The sequence below is a fragment of the Telopea speciosissima genome, chromosome 8 (genome assembly GCF_018873765.1).
Source record: "Telopea speciosissima isolate NSW1024214 ecotype Mountain lineage chromosome 8, Tspe_v1, whole genome shotgun sequence".
Lineage (NCBI taxonomy): Eukaryota > Viridiplantae > Streptophyta > Magnoliopsida > Proteales > Proteaceae > Telopea > Telopea speciosissima.
Window position 1 is genome coordinate 193,106 of NC_057923.1, and position 12,529 is coordinate 205,634.

The 12,529-nt window shown below is 38.8% G+C and overlaps 1 protein-coding gene and 1 long non-coding RNA gene across 2 annotated transcripts; one reads left to right on the forward strand and one right to left on the reverse strand.

The window, feature by feature from the left end:
- Positions 1–2,638: 2,638 nt before the first annotated feature.
- Positions 2,639–3,070, forward strand: LOC122672860. The gene is made up of 2 exons (XR_006334495.1): positions 2,639–2,927; positions 3,021–3,070. It is a non-coding gene; the product is annotated as an uncharacterized LOC122672860 (long non-coding RNA).
- Positions 3,071–6,312: 3,242 nt separating this feature from the next.
- Positions 6,313–8,133, reverse strand: LOC122671070. Its single transcript, XM_043868161.1, has one exon. It carries the CDS (start codon positions 8,131–8,133, stop codon positions 6,313–6,315), a length of 1,821 nt encoding a protein of 606 aa, XP_043724096.1.
- Between the last annotated feature and the right edge of the window lie 4,396 nt (positions 8,134–12,529).

Consider the following 12,529-nt stretch of genomic DNA (forward strand, 5'->3'; position numbering starts at 1 on the left):
TTCTCTTCTTTCTCTCCTAATCGATTAGGGCTCTCAAGAATAAGAAATGCCCAAATGCTAAGAAGGAACCTTATTTAAGGTCTTAAAGGTATTAGGGTCTATTTGGTTAGGTATTAAGCACTTAGGTCCCAAATTAGATTATTTGATCAATTAACTCATTTAAGTCCACAATCCAAACACTATTGAAAGTAAAATGACTCTAATATCCTTAATCCAATTCAATGTCAAGTAGGGTAGGTCCCACTTAGTTTAGATAGCGTACACGTATACACTTTGGTTCACAAGCCCTATTATTTTTATGCATCGATTATTGTTGATTACAATGTGTAGTCTAATCAAGAAATTTAAAGCTCAATGCTCACCTAGTCGAAGTCTTCCTTCGGAACTCCTAAGAACTTCCTTATCTCAATGCATGCTTGGCAAAGACACCAAGTGTCGATGTTACAAGACACTGGATTCTTTCTTTGGTACTCTTCACTTCTGGGACTAGTGCTTGGAGAGAAGTCAGTGAATTTACCGTCAATGAATCTTCCCCACTTTTGACTGAAGGATCTCTCTTCGACAAACTTACCTATTCTTGAGTTGATGATCTTATGTGTCGGCTTAGTCGTCAGCTTAAATAGCTCGCTGGCATAGGGAGCTTCCAAAATACACTACAATACACATAAATTCAAATTAATACGGATTTGGGCATGGGTGTAACACACACACACACTCTCTCTCTCTCTCTCTCTCTCTCTCTCTCTCTCCCAATTGACTTGATTTAGGATTCTTTCCTAGTGCGCTTCAAACAAGGGAAGAAGCAGAATCTAAAGGGAATGTAAAATAATTAATCTATTTTATTTTATTGGATAGTTAAAATTACACCAAATCCATTAAATAAAATAAATATATTATTTAATTAGTGCTCAAAATACCCTTACATAATAACATCCTATTATATACCAACCCTCCACTAATTAACATCGTCATTATGGCATCTAAGATATGTATTTAAATACTGCCAAACTCCATTCCATAGTACATGTCCATGTCAGAGTGTTTGTGTACGTGATCGAATCGGCAAAATCTATTAAACACTTTAATTGAAACATACCTATAAGTATCATTTTATGTGAAAATATATGTTTGCAAACCATTTTTAAAAACGTTATTGGATTCAGGTTCTGATCCAACCATTCACAAACAATCTCTCTCTTGATGTTCCCCAATAAGACAATGGAGACCATGTTAAGTGACTCTTTCAGTCACAAAATGGCCACACGTTCCAAACACATCGGGTTCAGTTCATAGAATCTTAGTCATTGATGAACCAGAGTACGTGTTCACATTTTGCAATGACAAAAACCTCTCAGGTTCTGAGTTTCGGTGATACATGTTTATCCCAAACCTACATCTAGTAGTAACGCATGTGGGAATCAACACAAAAAAGTTTCTTTGCCAATACACATACATATGTTTACTCGTATTCGCACCTTGATATCAACATGTATAGGCGTACCCAATGCAACGACCATATGATAAGGGTGCCCAGCCTAACCTGAGTTGTGACTATCATTTGAAGTATAAACTTTAGGACACAAAATGCTCAAAAAAGTTTATATCACATGTAATAAAATTAAACTAAAACAAATAAATGATTCAATTTAAAATAAACTGGGTTTTATGGACACATAAATCCAACGTCCACTTCTAAAAACGCAGCGTGTAGCAAATCATGTTTAAAACCCATCATATATTATGTTTAAAACCCATCATATATTATGTTTAAAAATGCATGTAATATATATATATTTTTTTTTTGGGATTAAACAAGGTAAACCAGAAGCAAAATGCATTAAATTGTTACAGCCTTTCTTCCCCGCAGTTTGGATTGTCAGATTCCAATAAGCTGGAAATCACCGTATAACATATTAAAGATATTGAAGTTTCTTCTTCTTGCTTAAGAATAATAACCTCCATCTTTGCTTTTAGCTTCAACCGCCAAGAATTGCGACTTAAAATAAAAAAAAAATTTTTGAGAGCTCTACCTAATGTTATACGAATCGAAAAGGACGAGATGTGGAATTTCTTGTTTGTGAAGGAATCAAGTCTGCCAGCCGGACTGTTCTTCCATTACCATTTCTAATGCACAAACTAACTAATTTGTGGTCGTTTGGGTTTTTAGAATCCAAACAAACTGTATAATTTAGTCTTGATGGATTGGTATGGATTAGTGTAATATGCTTGTTGACTTTTAGTTGAGGGATTCATAAACGCAATAAATCCCCCAATATATTTTTAATTTATTTATTTTATTTGGAAAAATTTACACATATCACCCCTGAGGTTTGACGAAAGGATATTTTCACCCCCAGTTTTAGAAAATTCTGTGTACCCTTTCTGAGGTTTGCAAACAATAACAAATAAGCCCATTCCGTCAGTTCATGATTAATACTGTTAAAAATTAGATTTGAATTGACGAAATTGCCCTTACAAGAAAAAAAAAAACAAAAAAAAAACACCAGCAGCTCATCTTCCCCAATCGATTTTGGGGAAGATGAGTTGTAAGTTTCAAAACCCTTTCAATCCTTAAAGAATTTAGGATACTACCTGCAATCCCTGTGTTTACATCTTCCTGTGATCAATTCCATCTTCTCCTCTCTCGTTTTTCTATCTGGTTATCATTTTCTCCAACTTTATCTCTGGAAGATCGATCGAAAGAAGGAATTGAAAAGAACAATGAGAGGAGTTCAATGTTGAAATGGTTTCGTTCTCCTGCGACCCTGTCTCAACTGATCAGGAGTCTTTTTTTCCCTTTGGAATTAATTTCTGGTAGTTGTAGATTTCAGCAAAGATTGGTTGAGGCGCAAAAATATACGTTATATCAACTCTTTGATGTTCAAGAATTTCCATTTTGTTTTTCTTCAGAAAATCAGAATTCAGAGGTTTGTAATGTGGGACAAAGTTCAATTTTATGCATGTTTGTATCTTTTAACTTCTAAAGAAGTAGTTTTCTTGATTGGTTTTCGGTTTTACAGAAACATTTTTGGGAGATTAGTGGGCTTTGGAAGAAGAATTCGAAGTTTTTCTTTGGGAGAAACGATTACCCTTTTTAAGATTATCAGAATCTTCGGCTTGGAAGATCGGAATCTGAAACCGTAGTCGACCTGCTGAAGTCGCAAATGTTGCGGTTCTAGTGGCGGATTTTGGATCCTGATCTCAATTATAATGAATCGGTAGAGTAATAGAAGAGGTTATGCAAATGATGTTCTTGTAATGGTGAATCTGAATAGAAGTTTAAAATCGTTCTCTGGTAGAGAAATTGTTTGTGCAAGACAGTAGACTCTTGAATTTGAGGTGGAGTGTTAAGTATTCAAACAGAGAAAACAGGGAAAGTGAAGAAATTCTGAATTCGAGTTTCAGAGGACTCCAAAAAGAAAAAGTATTTCATTGATTATATTTTTCCCCCTTCTCTACAAACGTAAACCTTTTTATAACTCTCCAATCAACCTCTAACTAACTCTAAACAGCTTGCCTTCCACTTGTCACTTATTCCTAACAACCACAACTAACAACTAACACATATGGTAATCTTTAGTCCACGTGGGCATCTTCTTGATTCTAGCTGTCCTCCTCTCCTGTGGCTTCTCCTCCCTTGTTGACTCATCAGCATCAATCTCAATAGCAGATATGGCTTTCTTGGTGTTGTGTAAAACTGTCTCTTGATCCAGCAGTATAGGGGCTGCATAATTCGTATCATTACCATCCGCTTCGAAATGAACCTTGTCCTCAAGGTTCAAGGTAGGAAATTGAGAGTGAAACTCCTCCAAATTTTCCCAAGAGGCTTCCTCAGGTGGAAGCTGGTCCCATTGTACCAAAATCTGATTTTGCAAGGTGCCTTTACGCAAGATTGATCGAGTAGCTAACACTGCCAAAGGAGAATGAACAGGGTGATTCAAATGGCTTAATGGAGGAAGAGGATGTTGTGCACTCTCCGAAGTATCTCCCTTGAAAGGCTTGAGCAAGGATACATGAAAGACAGGATGAACCCGACTTGCTGGAGGTAGCTGAAGTTTATAAGCAACATGGCCAACTTTTTGTAAAATTTTATAAGGGCCATAGAATCTGCTACTTAGCTTGTGATGTAATCGCTTGGAGACTGATAATTGGCGATAAGGTTGAAGCTTGAGCCATACCCAATCCCCTTCAGCAAAAAGGACTTCCGTGCGATGAGTATCAGCTTGTTCTTTCATCCGACGCTGAGCTTGTAGAAGATTAACCTTTAATTGATGTAGCAGCTGATGTCTATTTTGCAATTCATGATCCACGGCTTCCAGATTGGAAAAACCAGAAATATAAGTTGGAATTGCAGGAGGTGCTCTGCCATATAAAGCCTGAAATGGAGTCATATTAATAGCACTGTGATGGGAAGTATTATACCAAAATTCTGCCCATGGAAGGAAAGGAGTCCATTGTGTAGGCTTGGTGTGGACAAAACTCCGAAGATACTGTTCTAAACACCTGTTAAGTACCTCTGTCTGGCCATCAGACTGGGGATGATAAGCTGAAGACATATTTAGAGTGGTTCCACTTAACCTGAAGAGCTGTTGCCAAAACTGGCTAATGAATATAGGATCTCTATCTGAGACGATGGACTTAGGAAAACCATGCAACTTAACCACTATGGACACAAACAGGTCAGCAGTGTCGAGAGCAGTAAAATGCGTAGATAACACACCAAAATGTGCAAATTTAGTAAGGCGATCCACCACTACCAAAATTACAGAGTAGCCTCGTGATGTAGGTAACCCTGTAATGAAATCCATCGCTATATCGTCCCAGACCTGATGTGGAATAGGTAACGGTTGTAATAAACCTGCTGGTTTTGAAGTACTATATTTAGTTTGTTGGCAAACAAGACAATTTGTAATATGGGCAGTGATATCTCTCTTCAAAGTGGGCCAATAGAAAGAAGTTGAGATACGTTTATGAGTTTTGAGTATCCCAGCATGTCCGCCAATAGGACTATCATGAAACTCTTTCAGTATAGCTTGTCGAAGATCTGATGTAGAGCTGAGACAAATTCGATTTTTGAAATACAATAAACCTTGTTTAACTTCATAACCAGTACCAAGCAACTTACCTTCTTGCAATTGTTTGTGAAGAGAAACTATTGTTGGATCAACCAAATTTTCCCTCATAAGAAGGTCCAGGAAATCAGATTGTATAGTGGAGACAGACATAAGAACACTCTCTTCCAAACCAGGAGCTCTGGATAAGGCATCAGCCACCTGATTTTGTTTTCCCGGTCTGTATACAATTTTATAAGTGAAGCCTAAAAGCTTGCTTAAGTAATGATGTTGCTCCGGTGTTTGAATCACTTGATTCATGAGCTCCTTCAAACTTCTATGATCTGTAATGATAAGAAACTGTTGTCCAAGAAGGTAATGTCGCCATTTGAGGACTGATTGTGAAATCGCATACAGTTCTCTTACATATGCAGAAGCACTTCTCATTCGATTAGACAACTTTTTGCTGAAAAAGGCCAAAGGGTGGCCCTCTTGACTGAGAACAGCACCAACACCCACACCAGATGCATCAGTCTCTACTTCAAAATGTTTCAAAAAATCTGGCAAAGCAAGTACAGGAGCAGTAGTCATTGCAGTCTTCAAAGTATCAAATGCAAGTTGTGAGTCCTCAGTCCAATCAAAGGCATCTTTCTTAAGAAGATTTGTGAGAGGAGCGGCAATCGAAGCATAATGGCGAATAAATCTTCTATAATAACCAGTCAGCCCCAAAAAACCCCTTAGCTGTTTAAGAGTTTGAGGTACTGCCCAGTCCACCATGGCTTGTATCTTGCTTGAATCGGGTTGAACACCAAATTGAGAAACCACATGTCCCAAATATTCAATACTAGTTTGGCAAAAAGAACATTTGGACAGCTTGGCAAACAATTGATTAGTAGCCAAACAATGTAAGATAGTATGTAAGTGGTTGAGATGATCGAACGAGGTGCTATAGATCAGAATATCATCAAAAAACACTATGACAAATTTTCTGAGATATGGTTTAAAAACATGATTCATGGTAGACTGAAAGGTAGACGGGGCATTTGTTAACCCAAAAGGCATAACCACAAATTCATAGTGGCCTTCATGAGTGCGAAAAGCAGTCTTACAAATATCCTCCTCCCGCATCCGAATCTGATGGTAACCAGATCTGAGGTCCAGTTTGGAAAATACACAAGCTCCATGTAGTTCATCTAGAAGTTCTTCAATAGTAGGGATTGGAAACTTGTCACGGACTGTGAGGCTATTAAGTGCTCTGTAATCAATACAGAAACGCCGCTACCATCTTTTTTTTAACTAACAACACAGGGGAGGAAAAAGGACTTGTATCTTGTTTGAATGATTCCTTCTTTGGAGCATTTCGAGAGACCAATTTCTCAATCTCACCCTTTTGAAAGTGAGGATATTTATAGGGTCTAACAGTAACAGGTTTGGAACCCGGAAGTAGATGTATTTGATGATCAAATTCTCTGTGTGGAGGTAATTCAGTTGGAGAACTAAAGACTGAATCAAATTTCTGTAACAAGGATTGTACCTCACTGGGAAGATGAGCACTGGATGGTGGTGAATCTACAGAAATTTTCAAATGATAGAGAGATGCGATGCCTTTAGTACAATATAATTGGTGTAGCTGCTTTCTTGGCAAAGGATCTCCATTAATACATGGTTCTCCCTTCAATTGAACCTTAACACCCTCCCACTCAAATTCCATTGTAAGCATTTTATAATCGGTAAGAATGGGACCAAGAAGTTCAAGCCATTGGATACCCAATACAATATCAGCACCTTCTAAAGGTAAAATAAAGAGATCCAGAGTGAAAAAATGACCCTGTAGCAATAGAGGAACTGATTTACAACGTTGAGTACACAGTAAGAACTCGCCATTGCCTACATAGACCCTGAACTTCTTGCAAGGATAAATGAGCAGTCCCAATCGTAGAGCTACTTTCTCTTGAATAAAATTGTGAGTGCTTCCACTATCTATCAGAATCTGAACCTGATGTTCGTGAAAATTCCCTTTTAATCGAATAGTCTTAGGACTTACTTGCCCAGCAAAAGCATGCAGACTAATTTCATATAAAGCAGCATTAGCGACGATTTCATCCTCTTGTCTGAATAATTCATTTGTTTCGCAAGATTCATCATCTTCCCCAACTAAAAGCATGAATTTATTTTTACATTTATGTCCTGGCATGAACTTATCATCACAATAATAGCAGAGACCTTTGTCTCTTCTAGCTTTGATCTCAGCTGGAGACAATTTCCGGACTGGTAAGGTCTTAGAAGCAGTAGAAGATGGAAGTGGTTTTGTGACTGTAGGAGAAATTTCAGAACTACCAGTTGTAATGGAAGGAGATAAAGATCTCCAAGAACTCTTGTAATCATGGAATTTTTGCTCATGTAATCGTGCCAAGGCCATAGCATGTAATAATGACACAGGTTGAGCAATTAACAGCTCACGTTTCAACTCAGGCTTCAATCCAGATATAAAAAAACTGATGAGAAAAGTCTCAGAAAGGCCGGTTACCTTATAAGAGAGCCTTTCGAACTGTTCTTGATAAACAGCAACTGTAGACGTTTGTTGCAATTTAGCAAGTGCTCCTCTATGATCTTCAAATAGGGAAGGACCAAATCGTAGTGTCAAAGCCTGTAAAAACCCCTTCCATCCATTGATTAAGCCACTTGATTGCATCCATTGGAACCAACTCAGAGCAGGGCCATCTAAATGGAACGAAGCCAGAAGCAACCGTTGATCGTCTGGAGTGGAATGGAAATCAAAGAATTTTTCAATCTTGAATACCCATCCGGTAGGATCTGTACCATCAAACCTAGGTACATCCAATCGCATAAATCGTGGAGAATGAAATTGAGAAGATCGCTGCAGATTATCGTCTAGGTGATTTGCAGCAGCAGCTGGAGAGGGATTTGCAGCAATGGTTGGAGAGTGATTTATTAACGCCTCAATCTTGGCATCCGTAGCAAGCATGAACGAATGCAGAGCTTGAGTGAGTTTATCTAACTTGTCATCTGTGTCTTTTCTCCATTTATCATCAAGCCTGTTGGATCTTGTACCGTCAGCCATGAGTGGAAGATGAAGAAATGAAAGCACCAATGTTAAGTATTCAAACAGAGAAAACAGGGAAAGTGAAGAAATTCTGAATTCGAGTTTCAGAGGACTCCAAAAAGAAAAAGTATTTCATTGATTATATTTTTCTCCCTTCTCTACAAACGTAAACCTTTTTATAACTCTCCAATCAACCTCTAACTAACTCTAAACAGCTTGCCTTCCACTTGTCACTTATTCCTAACAACCACAACTAACAACTAACACATATGGTAATCTTTAGTCCACGTGGGCATCTTCTTGATTCTAGCTGTCCTCCTCTCCTGTGGCTTCTCCTCCCTTGTTGACTCATCAGCATCAATCTCAATAGCAGATATGGCTTTCTTGGTGTTGTGTAAAACTGTCTCTTGATCCAGCAGTATAGGGGCTGCATAATTCGTATCATGGAGCCTTGGTTTTACTGGTTCTCTGCGTGCTGTCTTTTTTGAAGCGATCGTTCTCTGAAAGGTGAAATTTTGATTTTTCTTTCATATATTCTGTTTCAATTTTCTACTCTTTAGTTTCTTCTGTTCGCTTCAACTTCTGTTCTCTCTTGCATTTTCTTACGTCTCAAATGAACTAACTCCTTGGTCATTCTGCCTTTCCCTCTCTTGGATTCCAATCAAGAATCGATCGCGTTAGATATCAAAACTTTGATGTACAAAAGGGTTTTGATTTGGGATTTTTTCCCAATTTGAAACCCTAAATTCCTTAAGGGTTGAAAGGGTTTTGAAACCTGCAACTCATCTTGCCCAAAATCTAACTCCTTGGTCATTCTGCCTTTCCCTCTCTTGGATTCCAGTCAAGAATCGGTCGCATTAGATATCAAAACTTTGATGCACAAAAGGGTTTTGATTTGGGATTTTTTCCCAATTTGAAACCCTAAATTCCTTAAGGGTTGAAAGGGTTTTGAAACCTGCAACTCATCTTCCCCAAAATCGATTTTGGGCAAGATGAGTTGCAGGTGTTTTTTTTTTTGTAAGGGCAATTCTGTTAGTTCAAGTCTAATTTTTAACAGTGCTAGTCATGAACTGATGGATTGGGCTTATTTGTTACTGTTTGCAAACCTCGGGAGGGTATGCAGAATTTTCCAAAACTGGGAGGTGAAAATATCCTTTCGTCAAACCTCAGGGGTGGTATGTGTAAATTTCTCATTTTTTTTTACTAATAAAATATTTGAGGGGGACAAAGCCTTGAAATTCTATGATTAAAATAAATAATGGTTCATTTGTTTGTCGAATAAAAATAGGATAAACAAAAAAGGGTGGGAAAAATATACTATTTCCATACAAAATATCAAAGATGTGTCTTTGAATACATGGAGAGCGAAATTTTTAGACAAGTTTATTAAATGCATTTATCCTTTTGAGTCTATCTCTCTCCTTTTTTTATTTCTTTTCTTTCCCATAAAATAAATTATATATTTCATTATTTCTTTGATTTTTTATTTTTTGTCAACCCAACCCACAACATGTAGGACTCACCTTCACAAATTTCTCGCCCCTTTCAAAAAAGAATTTTCTCTCACCAGTACTCTCCCACTTTTAATATTTAACATTTGCTTTTATAAGAAACAGAAAATTCTACGGCAAGTACCTTGGACTTTGGCAGTGGATTGGCCAATGGGGTAGTGCAATTTCCTTAATGATGCAATGACCTTTCCTTGAAAAACGCCACTTGGATGGGCTTGTCAAAATTTATAAAATATTGAAGATCTTGTCTTTTATTAGAACAATCCAAATAAATAAAAAAACAAAAGCAAGAAGATGCAATGAAATAATGTTGCAGGTGCTCTGAATCTTCAAGGCGCGTACTTGGATGGGCTGGCTTGACTAGGTGGAAGTGCCAGCGAGTCCTCTACGTCTCATGGTTAGTCAAAGCTCACTTTTTACGTCAAACGGACTGGAAAATGTTTAATTGGTGGTATCGGCGAAGTTTTCTGTGTCCATGCCATTGAATCTCCCCTTTACGTAGAGTGCAACCCACAATGAAAAAAGCATGGACGTTTTATTACCAAAAATGTCACTTTTACGTACATGTAGAAATCATAGATCAACCTTGGAATGGAGTATGTCAATCAAACCCAGATGATTTTAGAATAAATAAATTTAATTTTATTATTATTGTATGAATTATTTATGAGTTTATAAGTTTGTTTTATAGGTTTTCACCCAAAACGGTTCTCGACTAGGGATAGGACTAGACATCCTGTTCATATGGTCGTTATATTGTGTGTCACTATAAATGTTGATTTCAGGACATAAATGTAAATATTGCACAAAGAATGGTGTTTTTGAATTTACGAGGTTTCCCTCTCTGCAACACAAAAAATTGTAATAAACGCAAAGAGCATTGCTAAATCTCTAATGATTGATTAAGTAATTGATCTGTTGATCACCCATCATAATCATTTCCTTGGATCATCCGTTGCCATTTGATCTGTTGATCACTCGTTGTCATCTGATCCTTGGATCGCCCGTTGCCATTTGACTTAGTGATTATTCGCTGTCACCCGATCTATTGATCGCCCGCTGCCATTAGATCTTCCATCTCCCGTTGACACCCGATCCTCTCAAATCGACTGATTGAGCACCAGTTGCAATCGGACGATTTACCGAGATAGGTTTTATCGCTCAAAACAAAAGATTTCATTGGACGGTTTGCCGAGATAGGTTTTATCATTCACAACAAAAGATTTCATTAGACGATTTACCGAGATAGGTTTTATCGTTCAAAACAAAAGATTTCACCGAACGGTTTGCTGAAATAGGTTTTATCGTTCAAAACGTCGTCACCTATAAGCAAAGTGGCGATAGTAGTTGCTCAATCTGAGGAAGTTTATCAAAAGGTTTGCTAAGGACCTCCATTACCTTTGAGCAAAGTAATGGAGTAGTTGCTCGACCCAAGGAGGCTCACGAAAAAATTGACTGAGGGAACACCGTCGCCTATGAGCAAAGTGATGATAGTAGTTGCTCAAAAGATTTGCCGAATGGTTTACCGAGACATGGTTTTATCATTTAACTCTGCCACCTATGAGCAAAGTGGAGGTGATGCATGCTCTTGGTGACAAAATCAAGTGGTCTTTTGTCTTTGCCCTTCGGCTGTTGGCACAGGTCTCAGACAAAAAGGGGCAAATTGTAGACGTTGGATTTTGCCAACCCCCACCAATGATGACAACCGGATGGGAAAGACTGGCAATGCCCTTTAAAAAACTCTTTTCCTTTGGGGTGACTCGGACACCCCTTGTTCCACCTCGCTTCCACCCGTGGCCCCCCACATCCTCAGAACGACCCCACATGACTCCCTCGCCTGAAGCCATGACCCAACAACACCATGCTCGGCCGTAGTACTGCACGATAGCACCGCATCCGACAACAGCACCGCGCCCGGCCACGGTGTCGCATGACAGCGTAGCACCCGACCGCAACGTCGCACAACAATGCCGTGTGGCAATACTGCACCCAACAAACCATGGTCTTGCCATACCACGAGGGATCGAAAATGAATTTTTTTTTTTGGTTTGGCGGCGCAGTAGGTTTTGTCGTGACTCCGCCAGATGGAAAATTTACCTATAAATACCCCCACCCCTCATTTCAATAAGTTCCAATTAGAGGAGAGCGGGGAGCCCCAGAGCTCCAGTTTTCAGTTTTTTTTTTCCTTTTTTTCAGTTTTGGGGCCCTACCCCAGTTCGATTTCGAGTTTCAAGCCTCATCCCTCTGTCCGAAGTCTAGGTCCCCTAGACCTACCTTTCCTAACCCATTTCCGCCCAAAACCCCGAAGCCTCCCATGGCCTAGTCACCCTACCCGATGTCCTAATCCCTAGTTTCTGAAGCTTTCCGACGTCGTCATTATTCTGTCCGAGGTTCTAGTAGCCGACACCCATATGTCGTTACTCTGCCCAATATCTGAGAGACTAGCTTCTGAAGCTTTTCGACGCCATTATTCTGTCTAAGGTCTTAGCACTCGACACCCTTGTGCTGCTACGCTGCCCGACATCAGGGTGATTACTCCCCAAAGGTTTTTTGATGCTATTATTCTACCTGATATTCAGGCCATTACTTTTTGATGCCGTTACTCTATCCGACGAAGGACAAAGCCAGTCTTTTGTCTCCACCTGAGCTGGGGGTTGCGATCTGTCCCATATAATTGCATTGGTTTAAGGCATACAGGTATTTAATCATTTCGTCGCATTTTAATTTTGTAACGATGTAAACTTTTAAATCATGCCCGTGTAGTGTATAATAGTTAATTTAATTAGGGAGTTTGTGCATCATTTTAGCTATACATGCGGAAATAGGACATTTATGAGGGAAGAATATTCAAAAACTAGCATTTAGTATAAAGACTGATTTTACCTGGCGAGGTGGGTGCCTAA

What these genes read in the sequence shown, in the direction of transcription:
- LOC122671070 (XM_043868161.1), bottom strand. Translation starts at nt 8,133, where the DNA reads ATGGCTGACGGTACAAGATCCAACAGGCTTGATGATAAATGGAGAAAA.